The sequence below is a fragment of the Hyperolius riggenbachi genome, chromosome 11 (genome assembly GCF_040937935.1).
Source record: "Hyperolius riggenbachi isolate aHypRig1 chromosome 11, aHypRig1.pri, whole genome shotgun sequence".
Taxonomy (NCBI): Eukaryota; Metazoa; Chordata; class Amphibia; order Anura; family Hyperoliidae; genus Hyperolius; species Hyperolius riggenbachi.
The window spans coordinates 106,368,940-106,390,104 of NC_090656.1; the positions used below are offsets into that span (position 1 = coordinate 106,368,940).

At 44.5% G+C, this 21,165-nt stretch overlaps 1 protein-coding gene across 7 annotated transcripts in view; it reads right to left on the bottom strand.

The window, feature by feature from the left end:
• The window catches only part of VWCE (von Willebrand factor C and EGF domains), a 448,320-nt gene that overhangs the window by 259,853 nt on the left and 167,302 nt on the right, over nt 1–21,165 (bottom strand). For all 7 annotated transcript variants that reach the window (XM_068260102.1, XM_068260103.1, XM_068260099.1 and 4 more), the window contains exons 21-26: nt 11,396–11,486; nt 11,240–11,322; nt 8,489–8,579; nt 8,236–8,318; nt 5,075–5,150; nt 2,434–3,255 (exon numbers count right to left, since the gene is read on the bottom strand). In XM_068260102.1, coding sequence (XP_068116203.1) covers nt 2,434–3,255; nt 5,075–5,150; nt 8,236–8,318; nt 8,489–8,579; nt 11,240–11,322; nt 11,396–11,486 — 1,246 coding nt within the window. The remainder of the gene's footprint in view (nt 1–2,433; nt 3,256–5,074; nt 5,151–8,235; nt 8,319–8,488; nt 8,580–11,239; nt 11,323–11,395; nt 11,487–21,165) is intronic.

Here is a 21,165-nt window from a genome sequence, read left to right on the forward strand (position 1 = left end):
AAGCTACGCTTTTTCTGCTTCCTATGTCGCTCTAAGCGTACGTGGTACGCTTAGAGTGACGTCACTGTAAACAACTCATGGCTGCCATCTTGTGGCCAAAAAGTAAACTACATCTAAATGTTAAATAAAAATAAAAATACACATATATTTACAAAAAAAATACAATTTCAATCCCACCCTCCCAAAAATACCCACATAAAATGTTTAATTAAAAAAAAAAAAAAAACATTACAATTAAAAAAAAAAAAAAAACACAAATATTTACCTAAGGGTCTAAACTTTTTAAATATCTATGTAAAGATGAAATATTTCTTTTTTTTTTTTTATTATAAGCTTGTAAATAGTGATGAATGCAAAACGGAAAAAATGCACTTTTATTTCCAAATAAAATATTGTCGCCATACATTGTGATAGGGACATAATTTAAATGGTGTAATAAACGGGACAAATGGGCATATACAATACGTGGGTTTTAATTATGGAGGCATGTATTATTTTAAAACTATAATTGCCGAAAAGTGAGAAATAATGATTTGTTTCCGTTTTCTTCTTATTCTTCCTTTTAAAATGCATTTACAGTAAAGTGGCTCTTAGTAAAATGTACCCCCCAAAGAAAGCCTAATTGGTGGCGGAAAAAACAAGATATAGATCAGTTCATTGTGATAAGTAGTAATAAAGTTATAGGCTAATGAATGGGAGGTGAACATTGTTCGGATGCATGAAGCGAAAAACGACTGAATGCGAACTGGTTAAAAGAAAACTATAGTCCATTAATGCCAGCTATGGTTGGATATACCACAAAAGACATGTAGTATGACATATGCATAATCTCCAGATTGACAAGAACTTCTAATCACACTAAACTGAAATTTTACCAATGGACTGAAGAAGTATATGTGGTCAAGTACTACTCCTCCACAATAAGAGATCATGATAGTTGAATGCTCTTCTTTATTCCCAAAATGATTGTTCACACATTAATCCTCAACATTCTTTGAGAGTGGGATTTAGCTGTGTAAGATCCCTCAAACATATAATGCATTATTAAAGGCCTGTCACCTGTCCTGCAGAAATCCTGATCTGATTACTAGTTACTTCTGTTCAACGTTGCTTAGTGTGGTAATGTAATTAGAGTTTTTAAAGTTGGTTATATACAAAAGAAAGCTCATTGTGCAGACTGGCACACTTGTATAATTTCTTCTATTTCTACCTTTGTTACTATCACTATGTTCCCTGCATGCACCGTGGGGCTGTCATGAAAAGTAATTTCATAGGGCTTGATTCACTAACTCATAGCACGGCCGCGCTATGCTTAGCGCATAAAACTTAACGTGCGCTAGAGCAAACGTTTGCGCACGTTCACGCAGCACAACATGCTCATAAGTACACGTTGCGCAGCGTGAACGGGCGCAAATGTTTGTTATAGCGCGCGTAAAGTTTTATGCATTGTAAAACGCGTGCAAAGCATAGCGCGGCCGTGCTATGAGTTAGCACGGCTTTGTGAATCAAGCCCATTGTGTTACACAATGATAATAAAGTGCTTAAATCTTGACTATGTTTCTTATTTCACCTAGCAGTCTATACAGTGTGCAATGGATGTTCAGTTTGCTTATCTCTGAGGCTCGGTTCCCACTTGTAGCGGATCAGCAGGAGTGTACAGTGTAATGCCCACTCCGATGGTCTGGCTGCAGCCCAGGGCAGATGCGTTACCATCATAGGCTATATGGGAGAATGCATCCGCATGCACGGGATTATCGCAAACTGCACAGAAGTGTGATCCATTTACTTCAATGGATCCCATGGATCCGTTGCAGAGTGGCAAATGTGAACGGCTCCTATTTATAAACTAGGAGCCCTTCGCTGTCCATTTAGCAATGAGTGGAGAACAGACAAAATGTCCATTCTCCACGTAAGTGGGAACAGAGCTTACCCCTTTCTAAGGCAGTAATGAAAGGTGTTTGTGGGCTCTATTCTTTTCCACATTATCAGTAGCGTTAAAGGGGAACTGAAGAGAGAGGTATATGGAGGCTGTCATGTTTATTTCCTTTTAGACAATACCAGTTGCCTGGCAGCCCTGCTGATCCTCTGCCTCTAATACTATTAGCCATAGCCCCTGAACAAGCATGCAGCAGATCAGGTGTTTCAGTGGTTCAGACTTATAAGTCTGATCTGACAAGACTAGCTGCATGCTTGTTTCTGGTTTTAATCAGATACTACTGCAGAGAAATAGACCAGCAGGGCTGCCAGGCAACTGGTATTGTCTAAAAGGAAATAAACATGACAGCCTCCATATACCTCTCTCTTCAGTTCCCCTTTAAGTAGAATATTGAGCAGAGACATTCTGAAGGTCATGAGGGACATCTAACTCATGAGAAAAGTAGCCATTTTTTACTTTTACCTGTCCAAAAAGGATTTTTTAAGAATTAATCTTACCTATTGAATGTTGCGATTCATAATCCATCGACTTAGCATCCTCTGGTATCTCAAATGAAGGTCTCCGGATATCTGCCAGGTTGTCGTGATAAAAAGGCCTTGATACATTCCCCTCCACAGCTTCTGATGTATTTGCAGTGGTGTCATTGTTATCCAGTGAAGATGGTAAGCTTCCAAAACCAGGTGAAGACATTGGAACATTTTCCTCCGTATCAGCAGCTCCAACACCTAGTGTGGGATTGGGGGAAGGTTGAAGAACTTGCTTAAGGTAATGGAAAGAGGTAGAAGTTGTGTTTGTAAGGCGAGAGGACTCCGTTACAGTGGACATCATTTGTGATTGTGTCTCAGCAGATAAATTAGTAATAGAAATGTTTTGATCTGATGAGCTTGAGGTAGGTTGACTTGTTGCATCATTAGTGGTATTCGAAGAATGAATTGGTTGATCTGGCAATGAAGGTGATGCAGAGATATCAGGGGAACCAGAAGACAAGTGCAAATGATCGCTAGGTTCTGTGAAATGTTTTCTTGTAGCAAAAGGCACAGGATGTGTAAATGGTTCAACATCCAAATTTTTGTTGTGTTGTAGCGCTGACATTAATTCTGCTATGCCAGTGGTTCGATCTTCTACAGGCACAGAACTGGAGACAGGAGATGGTGTGACTGTAGTGGCAAAGTTCTTTCTTGTAATCAGTTTCTGGGACAAAGACATACGGCCAGACACAGGAGATTTAGTGGCCGGTAGTAACTTCAATGGATCGTTGATTTGTAACCCAGCATCTTGAGAATATTGTAATTGCTTGGAATAAAAGGTGTCTGAGACTTCTGTGGAAGACACAAATTGAGTAAAGGGTAAGATCTTGATTAAATACAATAATTCCAATGTTTGTAAAGCGCTTTTCTCCTGTCGGACTCAAAGCGCTTGCGAGGCAGCCACTAGAGCGCACTCTTCAGGAAGTAGCAGGGTTAGGGAGTCATAACCAATAACTCCTTCCTGAATAGAAAAAGCCAAGATTTGAACCCATGTCTCCTATGTCAGAGGCAGAGCCCTTAAAGAGGAACTCCAGTGAAAATAATGTAACAAAAAGTGCATAATTTTTACAATAATTATGTATAAATGATTTAGTCACTGTTTGCTCATTGTAAAATCTTTCCTCTCCCTGATTTACATTCTGACATTTATCACATGTGACATTTTTACTGCTGACAGGTGAAGTCACTGGAAGGAGCTGTTGCTTGCTTTTTTGGCAGTTGTAAACAGCTGTTATTTCCCACAATGCAACAAGGCTTCTACAGTGTGATGTCAGTACCTCAGTGCTGTGAGGAGCTGAAATCACACAGTGGGAGGGGTTTCACCACAAAATCAGCCATACAGAGCTCCCTGATGATCCGTTTCAGGAAAGGAATAGTTTTCTCATGGGAAAGGGGGTATCCGCTACTGATTGGGACGAAGTTCAATTCTTGGTTATAGTTTCTCTTTAAAGTGAACCAGAGGTGAAAACAAACTGATGAGATAAGCAATAGTCAATATTATATAGCTGCGCTCAATGTTAATACAATACTTGGTAGTCCTTAGAGCTGCAGGCAGTGTCCTCTGTATAGGCAAAGTTAACATTTATCACAAGTGCTGCTGCGCTTCAAATCCTCATATATCCAGCGAACAAACATGTAATAGAAGCAAAAAGAGACAATGCTGCCTGGTAACTGCTTGCTGAGCACACAGTTCAACAGAACAGTCTGTGGAAAAGAGGCCTAAGAGTAGAGCTGGTCCTGCATCCAGACCAGTCTCAGGAAGTGTATTGGAGGCAATGGCTGCTAGTGATCACGCATGTTAAAGTATTTACTGTGGGTAAGTGGCCAACCTATTGGGAGCTGCTGGGACTATCCCTGTCTGTGGCTGGGCCTGATCATCTTTCTTTCTGGAGACGTGTGGAGTTGCACTAAGGGTGTTTATGTGTTTTAACGTTACACCCTATGTTTTGTGTATCTCTTTTTGCTTCTATTACAGGTTTGTTTGCCGGATATATGAGAAACTGATGAGAAACTACTGTTTTTATCCTCCTACTCTAAAAAATTATTTTTAAATATCCCATGGTTTTATTTGATATTTAAACATTTGCAAAGTAGATTGAATGTTTTGTTATCTCACTGGCAGCAGACTAAGTGTCCCTAAATGAAAATACATGAACTATTGAACTTGTTATCTTCCCCTGTTCTCAGAAGTTGTATTCTGCCAAGAAAACTTTTATGGCTGTAATTTCCTCATCAGTGATGTTTAATATATTCCCAACAAGGTACCAACAAGACAAGAAGCTGTCACTTCTATGCCTAAAAATTAACTCTTTCAGGCAGCAAAATAAAACCAGTAAAACAGCCTCATTATGAATATGTTTTGCACTATACAAACACATATTTATCTCATCATGAGGTTGATTCACTATTGATAACGTGCCAACACAGCGCAGGTAAACTCCTCTTACAAGCGCTAATAAATTAGCGCGACTTAATGAAACCTCTCGGGGCATGCTATGCATGCTAGTGGCAGCGTAGCATGCATTATTTAGCAACGATACCGCCATACTTCACTAGCTCGGCCGCTACTAAGTTAAGATTTTGTAGTGATCTGTAAGTCTAGTGTACGTACCATTCAGACAGTCCTGAGTCTTCTGGTCACAAGGGGTACAGGAATCCTCCCGTTGTTCACATTGCACATTCCCGGCCTGTGTAAAGAAGATGTTAAGTTGCACTCTTTAGGGGAGTATTTCGCTGCAGCCTCCACATTTATTTCCTCATCCACTGACTGCTTAGGCTAACTCAGGGGCGTAACAATAGACCCTGCAAGGGATGCAGCCGCAGTGGGGCCCAGAGGCCACAGGGGGCCCCATCCTGAGAGACTGACAACTAAGGGCACAGAGAGAAAAACACTTTCTGCTCTCTGCACAATTGTTCTAATGAATGCATCTGCTTAGCCACTGATAAGGAATTATACAAAGTTTTGCAGACAAAAATTTGTAGGCAGTCCCTATTCAGTGTTCACATAGTCTTGTGTACAGTGCTGTTCTACTCCCAGCATTTCTGGGGAGGAGGTTTGGCGGGAGGGGGTCCCATCCAAAGTTTCGCAGGGGGGCCCCGTGATTTCTAGTTACGCCCCTGCTCATTATATACACTTACAGAAGTCAGTTCTTCTTTTTGATTATTCATGGTTCGTTTCCAAATGCAAAAACACATTACATCACATCTCACAACCAGAGGCGGGACAAGGTCCTCCAGCACCCAAGGCTGAGACACCAAAGTGTGCCCCCCCCATCCCTCCCACCCCAGCCGTCACACACTGATTGCTATTAGACTAATAGGTGCCTTAAGGCCCCCAACCTCCCCAACACCTTAATCTCTAGTTACCTGGCTTGCAGTCACTGCCATGTATCCCCTTTTCTTATTTCTTTCTGTTTCAAACACAATTGGGAATGACAGCTGAATGAATTGTGCGCCCCCTCCTACACTGCGCCCTGAGGCTGGAGCCTCTCCAGCCTCTGCCTCGGCCCGGCCCTGCTCACAATCAACATTAAATATATGGTCTGTTTGCACTCTGAACCTTTTTTATTTACAGAAAAAAAAACCCTGACAGCTTGTTGTTAGCTTCTGGACACGACACACGCTTTCTCTGCTGTTAAAAACCGCACATGTTTTTTAAGTGACCCTAAAGTGGAAAAAGTGCCCCTAGGAGGTACTTGCCTTGGAAGGGAGGAGGCTCTGGATCCTAAAGAGGTTTTCCTTGTCCTCCCCCTCAGCCCCGTTCCAGCGGTAGGACCCCCCAAAAGTCCAACAAGAGCTTGTTGGCGCTCTACACATGCACACTAGCAGCTTTCCACATAGGCAATAATAACAGTTGTTGGCCTGCGCTGGTGCTGTAGCGGGTTTCCAAACCCTCTGTGCCTGCGCAATAAAACAGACCTGATCAGGCTCTGCTATTTCTGCTGGATCCTGAGCAGAAAGCTGCTAATGCGCCTGTGCAGGCAAGCCACTGTTATTGTTACTGTTATTAGTTGTCCAGGGGTGCTAGCCCTGGATCAGGTTGGCTGAGGAGGACAGAATGCAGAGGCTTCCCCCTCCCAATATAATTATCGTTTTTTAAATGTATTGAAGTCATGCATTCCCTTTAAAGTGGATGGGAACCGCATTTAAAAAAAAATGAAGCAAATACTTACCTAAGGAGAGGGAAGGTTCTGGGTCATATAGAGCCTTCCGTCTCCTCTCTCGGTGCCCTCTATCCTGTGCTGGCTCCCCCCCCCCCCCCCCCCCCCCGTTTCAATCTCCCACCGAAAGGGTATTTGGAAGTCTTCAGGAGCCGTGTCCTCCTGAAGATGTGTGGCTCCATACTGCACAGGCGTGAGCGTGCAAGAGAGGGTGCTTGCGCAGGCGCAGTACAGGGCCGCCCTTCTTCAGGAGCACTCGGGCTCCCTGAAGACTTCTGAAGCCTCCTTCGGCCGGGTAAAGCAGTATTTGACTAAATTAGTCAAATACTGCTACCGGGCGAGCCAGCACTGGATCGATATAATGAATTGTATATGTAGTAAGGATAATTAATAGAACATTAGTAGCAAGTTTTCAGTTACAGCATATAGCTTTTTTATAGCATTGCATCATTTCTAATACTTGCAGTTTACAAATTGCACTTTGTGTTTTAAAGGGAACCTAAACTGAGAGGGATATGGATGTTTCCTATTAAACAATACCAGTTTCCTGGCCGTCCTGCTGATCTCTTTGGCTACAGTAGTGGCTGAATCACACACCTGAAACATGAATGCAGCTAATCCAGTCTGACTTCAGTCAGAGCACCTGATCTGCATGCTAGTTCAGGGGCTGTGGCTGAAAGTATTAGCGACACAGGGTCAGCAGGAGAGCCAGGCAACTGGTATTATTTTAAAAGGAAAAATCCATATCCTTCTCAGTTTAGGTTCCCTTTAAATGATGAAACAGAGCAGAGCTAATGACCCTTTGAACTTCCTGACAGTGAGAGACAGATTGAGATAAGTGCTTCAGAAAACAGTACTTTAGCCGACCCAAGTTAGTTTGGAGAGCTCAGAGAAGCTCTTTTGCATAGAAAACAAGTGAAGTTTCTTAACTCTTCCTGTACTGGAAACAATATGAGACTGTACCACACATAAAATTCCTTATATCATAAGTTTATAGGTTTATTTTAACTTCAGATTCCCTTTAAAGGATACCAGATGCAGAGAAACGGGGGGAGCAGGCATTTTCTCCCTTCTCCTCTCTAGCCCTCCTATCATACCTAAAAGCCCCCCGTGACCCTCTTCCGGGTCGCCGGAGTCAGGCTTTACTGCACAGGCACTGGCCGGGCTGCTAGCATCCTACATGGGCATGATGTCACCAGGTCATGCGCATGATGTCATACGCATGCGCAGAGTGCTCCCGAGCAATGTGCTCTAGGATGTATACAGCCTAGCCAGCACCTGCACAGTAAGGCCTGACTCAAGCCACCAAGAAGAGGGTCCCGGGGGGCTTTTTGGTATGATAGAAGGGCTAGAGAGGAGGTCGGGGGGGGGGGGGGGGAGCGGTTGGCATCAGAACAGGTGATAGTATATGCCTGCTCTCCCTGTTTCTCTATGTTTCTTCGCATCTGGTATCCTTCAAGCCTACCAAAGAATTATTTTATTTTGTGTTTGATTTGATTTGATAATTAACAACAACAGCTTGGAATCTTGTTGTGATGTTGTCATTGAATTCTTTGCCCCTTATTCACTTTTTTTATGGTTGACAAATGACACATAAATGGAAACTACTCACATAACAATGGCACTCAACACAAGGGTCAGTTTTCGAGATATAAGATCCTCCATTCTCCAAAACATGTCCTTCAAAGGCACACTCTGATAGTAAAATATGAGGAAAAGGCTTATATTTTTAAAGATAAAATAAAAACAGAGAATAAGAATGTTTAATGAGAGACAGCTGACAATTCATGTAATCACAGGAAATAATAAGCTGCAAGACAAAACTATAGGAAAGGGGTGAAATTGATGGGGTTTGGAATCTGTACCTTCACAAGCAGGACAGCATTCTCCAGGGAAAATGTAAGGATGAGAACAAGCTGTGGCGCAGGAGATGGCATCACACTGCACTTCTCCATCCTAATGAAACACATGGCAGAAAACAGACATTAACTAAATGGTCCATAGTTGCAAAACATAATGCTTCTCAATTTTCCAACAAGTGTTAGAAGAAAGTGCAGGATCTTCACAGTCAATACTCAAAATCTAAAGCCTCATAACATCCTTAAAGAGAGTCTGAAGCCTTAAAAAAAATCCTCTTTTTACTTGACATTTACGTTAAAGGATACCCGAAGTGACATGTGACATGATGAGACAGACATGTGTATGTATAGTGCCTAACACACAAATAACTATGCCTTGTTCCTTTTTTTCTTTCTCTGTCTGAAAGAGTTCAATATCAGGTATGTAAGTGGCTGACTCAGTCCTGACTCAGACAGGAAGTGCCTACAGTGTGATCCTCACTGATAAGATATTCCCCTTTTTTATCTCTTTCTTGCTCGCAGAAGCCATTTTCTGCCAGTAAAGTGTTTTATTGTTGGAATTTCTTATCAGTGAGGGTCACACTGTAGTCACTTCCTGTCTGAGTCAGGACTGAGTCAGCCACTTACATACCTGATATTTAACTCTTTCAGGCAGAGAAAGAAAAAAAAGGAACACAGTATAGTTATTTGTGTGCAAGGCACTGTACATACACATGTTTATCTCATCATTTCACATGTCACTTCGGGTATCCTTTAAGCAATATGTGCAGAGCTAAAACGCTGCAATCCTGTGGCAGAACGATGTAATTAAACCCCCCAAATCCCTGGGGCAAAATTCAGGGCTCCTTCCTGGTAGAGGCAGAGCTTTGCGCTGTAGCTCTGCCTCTGCTCGGCCTTCTTTCACTGAGCGGGGCAGGGAGAGGCGGAGATCCGTGGAGATTGACGTGACTGGAGGCAGAGCTACAAACGCGTTCCCTGGAAAGGATCTATGCAAAGATGCCAGCCTCCTACTCACCACACACTATTTTGGCAGTTAGACTGAGCCACTAACATTCATAGAGCATTTTACTTTGGAAAAAAAAATGTACATTGTACACATATGCATTTAAAATGTTCTCAATAGTGGTCCTTTAAAAAGTGTACCTGAGACTTTAATACTATCAGCATTTATACTTACCTAGGGCTTCCTCCAGTCCCATGCATGCCATTTGCTCCTTCGCCATCCTCCCGGCCTGCTCCATTGTCCTGCAGTAAGGCTTGGCATGCACGACTGAACGAGACTGGCCAATTTACCAGGCCTTACCGCAGGACAACAGAGCAGCCCGGGAGGACAGGGAGAGAGCCAATGGCGTGCTGGAGGAAGCCCCAGCTTTAAATGCTGCTAGTATTAAAATAGCAGGTTTATTTTAAATAGTAATTTATAAAAAATAAAGTTATAAAATCAAGTGTATTATGATGATATTTAAACTCCTGCATGCTTAAAGAGAAACTCCGGCCAAGAATTGAACTTTATCCCAATCAGTAGCTGACACCCCCTTTTACATGAGAAATCTATTCCTTTTTACAAACAGACCATCAGGGTCTGTTTACATACAGTGCGTATGGCTGATATTGTGGTGAAACCCCTCCCACAAAGAAGTACGTACTTTTTGCAATTTCCTGTCTGTGAACCTTGCTGTATTATGGGAAATAGCTGTTTACGTGCATTTACCGCACGTGTGAACCAGCCCTTAAGGACTGAATTAAGACCTTCAGAAAGTTGGCGTTTACTAACAACTTAATCAATAGTGAGTTCCAGAATACAAGAATTGGGAATAAAACCAATGGTCAAAACAATATACCATATGTAAATCAATCTAAACTCCTGTGCATCTAAGCCTACAGGCAGCAAGTAATAATCATCACAAAACACCAATATACATGCGCTCAGGACAACAGAGTATTACAACCACTGTGGTTTGCGTACTAATACAATGCTGTATACAATGCAAATAGACAATAAATACTAAAGTACGCGCTTTCAGTCTGTAACGAAGCAAGGAGAAAGTAAATATCACCCAATTAATGTCCACACAGAGTCCAGTCCTTCATTCAAAACTCCACTGCGGGTAATCTTCCTCCTATGCCACATATGACCAGCACAGGATATGCAATAAATCAAACAGAGGACATATCATAGCGTATCACTTTAAAAACAGTGTTCCTCCACCAACACCAGTGGGTGCCGTCCCAAATCCACAATGTGGCTCAAAACACACGCCGTGCCAGTGCTGGGTCACTCCCCCTTTGTGCCTGCACTCACCGTGTCAGCCTCCTATATTATGGAGGTAAGAAAGATGCGCATTGGGGGTCAACTAATCTCAGCATTCCTCGTTGTCACTAAACTCAAGCACAGATTTCCATAGCGTAAATCCGCATACATTTTAATAAAAAGAATAAAATCACACTTACAAACATCGGATTAAACGAATATATGAGTTAACTGTGGGTGTTTAGCTCCTGGGTAGCCGCTCACACCCATCCAGCTTCAGATCGTCTCGCTCCACTCTGTCACTGCCGGTCACGTGGATTGTGGCTCCACCCTACGCGTTGTCATAACAATGATGAGTAGGGCGGAAACCACATTCCACATGACCCGCAGCAATCTACCATATCTATCATATAAATAGGCTGTTAATTTATTTAGAAGACAGAGAGATACACACATGCAGGGATTAGCATTGCTATTGCAGAGCGCAGTATTTTGTTTCAGCTCACCTGGCAGGTACACTGAGTACACGGCTCGCTTTCCAAGGAAAACGTCTGATGGTTTAGCACTTTCCTGCCTTCATATGTGCAGTCTGCAGCGACACAAATATTAGGGGATGATGGAAAATCATAGAGAGCCAAGAAGCAGATACATCAAGTTCCTACCTCGGCACACAGGACAGCACTCTCCGTCGTCATGGAAGGGGTAGGTGCAGCTTGGCGCACACTCCATAGGAGAGCATGCTACTGTACCCATCTGCAAAGAGAAGGCGTATAAAGACAAACATATACAGATGATTTACATACAATTCATTGGGTTATGCATGCCAACATCGCTTTATAGCTACACCAACATCCTATAAATCTGTTTCTCACTCTGGCTCTTACAAATCCATTGGTAGTATTTAATGAGTTTACCAAGTCTCAGTGGTGGAATAACCAACAAATGATTACCTGAAGCCCACCTAAACCCAAAACAAAACAAGGTGAATTCTAATCGCAGGTTTCCTGAACAATCACTGCTACCAAATACCTACTGTATGCATGAATCACATAGTTCTGTCTCATTTACAGATTACTGCCCCCCAACCCTTCAGTACCTTCTGTATCCACTTTTTAAACCTAATGCTTGCTTAAAGCGGGATCGTCACCATAAAAATCAAAATTTTTGTGTATTAAGTGATAAAGATGCTAATCCTGCATTCAAAACTTTCAAAACTGTTATCTGCTGTTATGGTTTGGCGTTGTCACATACTTAAGGAGCACGAAGCCCTTTAATAGTCAGTGCCAAACAGTTGCATGCTGGGGGTTCTTTTTATCTATAATATATTCCTCCTCTTCCATTTATTTTCCTGCCTAGCTGCCTATCTGAAACATGATCCCCTGCTCACTTGTGTTTACTAGCAAGGCTGAGGTGACTCAGCGATTGGAGGAGAAAAGAAAAAAAGTAAAGGGCAGAAATGACATCAGGATTTAGCCTCAAACTGTGGGCAAAAGACATGGTTCCCACCAGAAACAGAATTCTCTTCATTTACTGTATAAAATTCACTGAAATCAAAATGTGGACAGTACAATACATGTGTTATGTAAGTAGATCAAGTATGTATCTACTTATACATGTGTTTTTTTCCCTGGCATAGTATGGCTAATCCTACTGATTTAACTTTTGTTCTTAACTCCGTGGGGATTGCGGGCCTCTGACCTCTTAAGGACCAGACCTTTTTCCCCATTCTTACCTTTGTGATCACTTTGTGCTTACAGTGATCACAGGGCTGCACAGAACTCAGATGTCTTTTGAAAGTTGAGTTTAGTGGCAATGAGCCTGTGTGATCATGTCAGGAGTGTGAAGCGGGTGTAGCAAAGTGTAGCAGGTTTAGGCAGCCACAAGCGCAGTGTAGATTTTGCTATGTGCGGTCCACAAGGAGTTATGGTAATTGCTTGAAAGTCAGATGATGTTTTAGGTCACATTGATGTAAAATATAAAAAAAATGTAAGGGGTTAACAAAATTTCAAACACCAGAGTACCTTGCAGCAATACCAGCAATTATAGCACTCTCATTAGTGCATGTTGTGGAGACAGATATGTGAGGTCATGTGACACCACTGAGCACCTGAGAGGAGTGAATCTGCCCATGATTAGCTTAGACTGTGAAGTAAAAATCTGAGTGTTGCTACCCAGTGTACTTTTGTTGTGGTTTCAAGAAAGTATATTTTCAATCATTTGCCATATCTAGAATATCATAGCAGGCTGTTGTCCATCTCAAATTGGAGGTACGGCAACAGAGCTGTGTTTAGTCAGCATAGCTCATGTCCTCTGCAGCCCCCATCTTAAAAAAAGGATTGTCATTATAGGTTATCGATCTATATTTCTGATTACACAATGCTATATTTCATACAGATCTGATGATTGATTTTGACTTTAACTATATATATATATATATATAAATATATATATATATATATATATATATATATATATATATATATATATATATATATATATATATATATATATATATATATATATATATGTGTGTGTGTGTGTGTGCAATTCAAATAGATCAGCTACATTGAAATACCAAAAACAATAACTGGACTCAGCTAGTACAGTATGCCATATGTTTATACATTTTCCAATCATACTATGGACCTGTATTTATTTTTAGACATGAGACTAAATCTTATACATGAATATAAATAACGTGATATAGCATACTATAATCCAATTTATGTTGCCTAAATCTTTGTGTAACTTGAGGCCGGTTTCAGATTGAAAACCAGCGTTAGCGATGTGGTGAATTGCGCCTAATGCACCGCATCGTCAAAAACAGGCCTTCAGGGAACACCACACTATTGCGCGGCGCGTCACTTCCTGCTTCAGGTATGCAGAAGCACTTTTTACAAGGTACACTTCCGCTCATCACGACCACGACATCGCACTGGTAATTTTTTCAACTCCACACGTCGCCATAGACTAACATGACTTCAGGGCCGAAGCAGATCGCTGCAAGTCACTGCAGCATTAACGTGGTGTGGACCTGCATCGGGGATGCGGCGAAAACGTCACTTCCGTTGCATCGTGCTGTATCGCGCAAGTATGAAAGCCTCCATAGACTTATTGCCTGGCGGTGGACTGCGGAAAAAATACCTTACCGCCTCGGTGTGAAAGGGCCCTTAGGATTAGATTTAGACATGGTCACATGGATAAGCCGCTATGTATGAGAAATAAAGGCCTTATGTGTAATGGGACAGCCTGGCCCGCGCAGCCGCGGGGATCCAGGCACTTCCGGGTTGCGCTCCACGGCCGCATCTCCAGGAAAGATGGACGGACGCATGCGTCCCAAAGGACGCATGGGGCGGACGCGTACGGACGTACGTCAGACGCGTACGTACACGCGTACTATTGATGCGTCCAAGCGGCAGGCGACCCGGAAATGACGCGGACGGAGGGTATATAGGCACTTCCGGTCCGCGGCTGCACGCCGGTTATAGCGTGTGTTTGCTGGCAATAGGCTGTGTATCAGCCTGCTCTGTATTGTACCTCAGTTATTGCTATTATTGAGTGCTCCTAGCTAGTCACTGTGTTGTACGTCCATCTGCAGCTCTGAGGGTGCTAGTTAGTCACTGTGACAAACCTGAACTTGACCTCCTGTGTATGACCCGGCTTGCATTAGACCATCCTCCTGCCTGATCCCCCAAACCTGAATTTGACCTCCTGTGTATGACCCGGCTTGCATTAGACCATCCACCTGCCTGATCCCCCAAACCTGTACGTGACCCCCAGTGTATGACCCGGCTCGAATCAGACTATCCGTTGGAGCCGCACGCCCCCTAGGTGGGACCCCGGGTCGGTGGTGACAGCTCCGTCACCCGACCGTTACATTATAACCGGCCTAAAACATTACTTATCCATAACATGGAGGATATGCAACGGCAGATAGACCAGTTGGCCGACGCGATCAAGGGCCTAGCCGACATGGTTACCCCGATAGTCCAGGCGCAGGCTGCTGCCCAAGCCCAGGCACAAGCCCAAGCAGCCGCACAGGCCGCAATACAAGCGCAAGCTGCGGCCACTCCTCTTGATATGGCCATTGACATGGAAGGGTATGCACCTCTCGCTCCGCGGGTCGAACCAGTTGCTCCCGCACCGGTAGAGCATCCTCATGAGGAGCGCTCCCAGGAGCCCAAGCTTCCCCTTCCTGAGAAATTCTCTGGAGATCGGGGTTCCTTCAACAACTTTATGAACTCCTGCCGCATGTACTTCTATGTGAGGCCCAGAGCCACAGGGTCCGAGGCGCAAAGGGTAGCTTTGGTGATCTCCCTACTTCAGGGGGATCCGCAGGCATGGGCGTTCAGCCTCCCTCAGGGGCATCCAGCCCTCACCTCAGTGGAGGAGTTCTTCCAGGCCATGAGCATCCTCTACTCTGACCCAGATGTCACTACCACCGCTGCACACAAACTCCGAGGTCTCCGGCAAGGAAAAAACACTGCGGAGATCTATGCCTCAGAATTTAGGAGATGGTCCGTGGTCTCCCAGTGGAATGACCCCGCCCTGTTAGACCAGTTCACACATGGGTTGACGGAAACAGTGAAGGGCCTACAAAGGTTCCTGGGGTTCACCAACTTTTATAGGAGGTTTATTCGAGGGTTCTCCCTCAAAGTGGCGCCCCTAACGGATTTAACCAAGAAAGGGGCCGATCCCACCCGATGGACTCCTCAGGCCCAACTTGCCTTCAAGACCTTGAAGGAGGCCTTTTGCTCTGCTCCTGTCCTGGTACACCCAGACATTACTCGAGCCTTTATTGTTGAAGTGGACGCTTCCGAGCTTGGTGTAGGTGCGGTCCTCTCGCAATATGCAGGTACTCCCGAGGAGTTGCATCCCTGTGCTTTCCTCTCAAGGAAATTCTCTTCCGCTGAGCGGAATTACGACATCGGGAATCGAGAGTTGTTAGGGGTAAAATGGGCTCTGGAGGAATAGAGGCAGTGGCTAGAGGGGTCAGCATACCCAGTTACGGTGTACACAGATCACAAAAATCTGGAGTACATCGAGTCGGCGAAAAGATTAAGCCCAAGGCAGGCCCGGTGGGCGTTATTCTTTTCCAGATTCAGATTTACCATCACATACAAACCAGGCTCGAAGAACGTGAAGGCGGATGCCTTGTCACGATGTTTCAGCCCGGAAGCCCCTGAAAATCAGATCCCTGAATCGATAGTGCCTGCACATTGTATTTCAGCTGCTGCAACTAACCCCTTCCTTGAGGAAGATCTCATGTGCCTTCTGTCTTCTCTTCAAGGTGATGCTCCTCCGGGGAAGCCTGCTGATTGCATCTACGTGCCACCTCAGTGGAGGTTCAAGGTCCTGCAACAGTTCCACGACAGTAAAACTGTGGGTCATCCAGGAAAAGCAAAAACCCATGAACTCCTAGCCCGCTGGGTGTGGTGGCCCTCCCTATCACGAGATGTGAAGGCTTACGTTGGTTCTTGTCCCATTTGTGCCCGCAGTAAAGTGTCCCGCACGACCCCAAGCGGGTATCTCCAGTCACTCCCAATCCCTTCCCAGCCCTGGACGGACATATCCATAGATTTTGTGGTAGATTTACCTGTCTCCAAAGGGTGCACGGTCATCTGGGTCGTGGTTGACCGCTTTAGTAAGATGTCCCACTTCATTCCCTTGAATAAATTACCTTCTGCTAAAGAACTGGCTGATCTGTTTATTTCTAACATCTTTCGTCTCCATTGGGCTCCGGAGAGAATTGTGTCAGATCGGGGGGTCCAGTTTGTCTCTCAGTTATGGCGTTCGTTTTGTTCTCGCTTGGGTATTACACTGTCATTTTCCTCTGGGTTCCACCCCGAGATGAATGGCCAGACTGAGAGAGTAAACCAGAACTTGGAACAGTACCTACGGTGTTATGTGGCTAGTAATCAAGGGGAATGGGCGTCCTACTTACCATTTGCAGAATTCGCCATAAACAACGCGGTGAGTTCATCTACGGGCATGTCGCCATTCCAGGTGGTTATGGGTACGAATCCAAAATTCTCTCCCTTGTCGGGACCGCCTTCCGATTCTCCTATGGTGGAGGACTGGGTGAGTCACATGGCTGAGGTATGGGGCAAAGTTCGGGAGAACTTGGAAAGGGCCACTAGGAAGCAGAAACACTTCTCGGACAGGTTTAGGTCTCTGGAACCAGTGTTCAGTCCAGGGGATCTAGTGTGGGTGTCAACAAAGAACATTCCTTTGAAACAACCAACACCTAAGTTGGGTCCACGGTTCATTGGGCCATTTCCTATTTTAAAGCGAATTAACAACGTCGCTTACAGGGTCAAGTTACCTGATTCATTAAAAGTGGGAAATTCGTTCCATGTTTCACTACTTAAATCAGCGAAAGATTTCCGAACCTCCGCCACCCCCCCACCTCCTGTAACTGTACAGGGAGAGACTGAATTCGAGGTGGAGAGAGTTTTGGATTCAAGGAAAGTTAGAAACTCGTTGCAATATTTAATCGAGTGGAAGGGATACGGGCCAGAGGAACGACGGTGGGTCCCGGCACGCCAGGTACATGCCCGGGAGTTGGTCCGGGAGTTTCACACTAAGTTTCCCCACAAACCGAAAATAGAGTGCCCAGAGGTAACTCCTCAGGGGGGGGGGGGGGTAGTGTAATGGGACAGCCTGGCCCGCGCAGCCGCGGGGATGCAGGCACTTCCGGGTTGCGCTCCACGGCCGCATCTCCAGGAAAGATGGACGGATGCATGCGTCCCAAAGGACGCATGGAGCGGACGCGTACGGACGTACGTCAGACGCGTACGTACACGCCTACTATTTATGCGTCCAAGCGGCAGGCAACCCGGAAATGACGCGGACGGAGGGTATATAGGCACTTCCGGTCCGCGGCTGCACGCCGGTTATAGCGTGTGTTTGCTGGCAATAGGCTGTGTATCAGCCTGCTCTGTATTGTACCTCAGTTATTGCTATTATTGAGTGCTCCTAGCTAGTCACTGTGTTGTACGTCCATCTGCAGCTCTGAGGGTGCTAGTTAGTCACTGTGACAAACCTGAACTTTGTTATAAACTGTTCTTATCACCTTGCTTCGACACCATCGTCTCACAGACTGTGAGATCACTTGACTTTCCACACAGCAAACAGTAGATATAGAATTTCTCAGGCTTCTTCAATGTTTACGTTATTTATTCAGGAAACAGGAATACAGATAGATACATTCATCTCCTGGCAAAGCAGACTTCCATGTTGCGTTACAGCTGCTTGAGTATCTTCCTACTGAAGATACCCAGGTCTTCTTGTGTCTACTCTATGTTACAGCTAGACTACCTATGTACAGCATACATTATATCAGATTACAGAAAGGAATAACATGCTTAGAGGTCCAAGTCGGCCTTGCGAGCTAGTGCAGAAGGAAGAAGCAGAAGACAGTTCTCCATTGCTCGCTCCAGATTTAATACCGACTAGGAAAGAGTTAAATATGACATCATCTTCGCCCACCCCCTATATCAGTCTATTGGTGGACCCACTCGTGGTGTCATCATACCCGCCTACTCGATTAATAATCAATGAGGCATTTGACATACATGCAGGAATGTGGATATTTACAAAACATGGCTGATGTTTATTGTTCCATGTCCAGGTCAGGGAGACCTGCGGCCTTGTTTAGAACAGCTTCTTGGTATGTTCTAGTTCTGCTGACAGAACTGCAGATTTTCTCTCTACAGAGAAAATCCCCTTAAAGGACAGGTCTGCTCATCAAGCCTTTTTGACTAACTCAGTCCAAATAACTGAGGCCTACTTAAATTATAACAATCCCCCCTAAAAAGGCTTGATCCGCAGATCCCCACTTCTGAACCTAACCCGTACCTGGTTTCTTTTCTTTAGATTTCACTTTTCGATGTTCGTGCTCACACAACTTCTGTGCTCTAGGCGATTACCCCTGGAAGAGAGAGAGCAAGACCTCTTGGTCTTCCTGTAACCAGGCTCTCTGGGGAGGCCCTACTTCTAAGTCCCTCTATACCACATGCTCAGCATTTGCGTCACTTACGTATCACTCACAAACTTGCATGACCACAGAAAAGTGAAACTCGTTTGGTTGTTACAAAACGGAGCAGTGCCAGGTGCCTTCTAAAAGAACGCCTTTATACAATCAGCTCCATCACAGGTACTACTAAACCTATACCCGTAACCCTGTATATCCCTTAATTTGAACTATTGGTTCAGGAGATTGTTTATGAGGCACCAATCCCTGGACCAGGTTAATTTGTTTTACGTAATTTTAACACGCAACCTCACCTGGATAATGATGCCTAAAGTTGTCATCCCCATCCAGACGACCAGTGGGTGTAGAAAGAACTTTGGAACTGCAGAGGCCCAGTCCGAGTGTCCCTGGAACATCACCGGAACCTTTGTCCACCAGGTCAGACTGGAACTCACCTGCTCATTTTTGTATTCTACCTCGTGAAGATCACCTGTATCATGGTGAAATCTTACCTCTAACTTAGTGTACTGTTTGTTTAACCTTTGTAACAAAATGTGGTCGTCTTGGATCAAAACCTGTTCCCCTTTGTCCCATGTCATGTTCTCTTTCAGGACGTGAACTACCCGTGAAACTTTGCACTTTAGAGTTCTCTTAACAATTTGAGAAACAACGTCATCCAACCTGGATGACTGGATCTATATGGGATCTCCGCTCCCACAATATGTTCCCCTTGGAAAATCTCCCTTATCGGAACAATTATGAGAATATACCTTGAATGTATCATTAGAACTTATGTTAAAAAACCAAACCTTTCCTTCCGCCACCGGCACTATCGGTTGGGCTTCAGGGTGGATCTTTTGAATGGTAGCCTCGCATTCTGCGTTATTGAGCCTGCAGGCTTCTTCACTAAATTTGACTTGCCCCGGCCAACGCAGGTACTTCTGCAAGAATTGCCCGCATGAGGACAACTCTACTTACTTCACCTCCCCGTCTAGCACCAAAAAAGGTTGACCTCTCAGGTCCTGGTGTAAGACATGGGTTGAGGTGGGAACTAAGGAAGTAGCGGTGCCTAAAGGAATGTTGCACCGTTTCCATTTGTTCACCCAAACATCTCGAAGCTGCCATGCAAAAGATCCTTCTCCAGAAAAATTAATATACCTCCCCTTGTCCAATCTCTCGCTGACAAAATATGTCCCCAGCTGTCCTGATTGGACCACTTCCCCCCTTATGTCCTGAGGCACACTATGTACCTGAGGTCAGGAAGACTGTACTCTCTGCAATCGTTCGATTAAGAGTACCTCTTCACTTACCCAACTATCATGAGGATAAGCTGCTGCATATGGACTGTGTAATATCGTCCCCTGTTGTGACCCGTGTTGTGTGAATGGGGTTCCCTGTGTGGGCTTTCCCTCCCCCGGGACCGCTCTCCCCACCCTCTTTGTCACCTGGAAATGTGGCTTGATCTCGATTTTTACTTCTTGTTTCGAGAACCACCCACCCTTGGCTTTCCAGCCTTTACGTGTGTATAGTTGTTTCAGAGGCACTCTCTGTTGGTAGCTCCAGAGTGTGATGTTGTCCCCTGCGTCTCTCTGGTAAGAGAATTGACGCCTCCTGCTCGTTCCTCTCCAATCTGGAACCATCTCACTCTGCATAACCAAGACAAGGTACCCCCGAATCACACACTCCACCTTTTGCATGTACCCATTGTACTGCAATGTACCTTTTAACAAACCTTTGGATCGGTGCATCGATTCTGGGAGTGTGGCATTCAATAGCAGATTTACACTGCCATTAAATTCCCACTGCCCGCACACTTGACCCTTCAGACCTTTCACCCACCTTGTGCCATGAAATTTGCTTTCTCCTGGCACAAGTGCTCTTTTCCTCCGTCCCTGCATGGTCCATCTGTGCCAAGCGGAGGGAGGTGTGAAAGGATTAGTACCTTTGTCACCAAACATTAACATGCTTGGGCCTTGCATTCTCATTAACCCCTTATTATACATGAGAATGTCCTCTCTTCGTTCTCCTAGGACGAAATGGCAACCTAGGATCACCATCAGCATGGTACTCTTCATTATAAAAGCACCACCTTGGGAAAGAGAAACATTAGCAATTTGCACTATGCTTTGCTCAGACAGTTTTTTTAGACGTTTTCCGATCTCAGGAACCTCGGTTTTTAGTCTCTTTCCAATTTTAGGAATCTCGTGTTTTAGTCTCTTTCCAATTTCAGGAATCTCGTGTTTCTCCAAACTTAGATTGGCATCTGGAACCTTTCGCTTATCCGACTGACATCTCCAGCTTTGCTGCCAGCACTGCAGCTGTCTCAATTCCATATTGCCAAACACCTGAAATCGAAATACAAACAAATCAATTCTTATTAATGATTTGGGATTCGCCCTGCGGCTTGTACTCTGTACACTTTAAATTGATCAATATATATCGTAATTGATCTCGTTG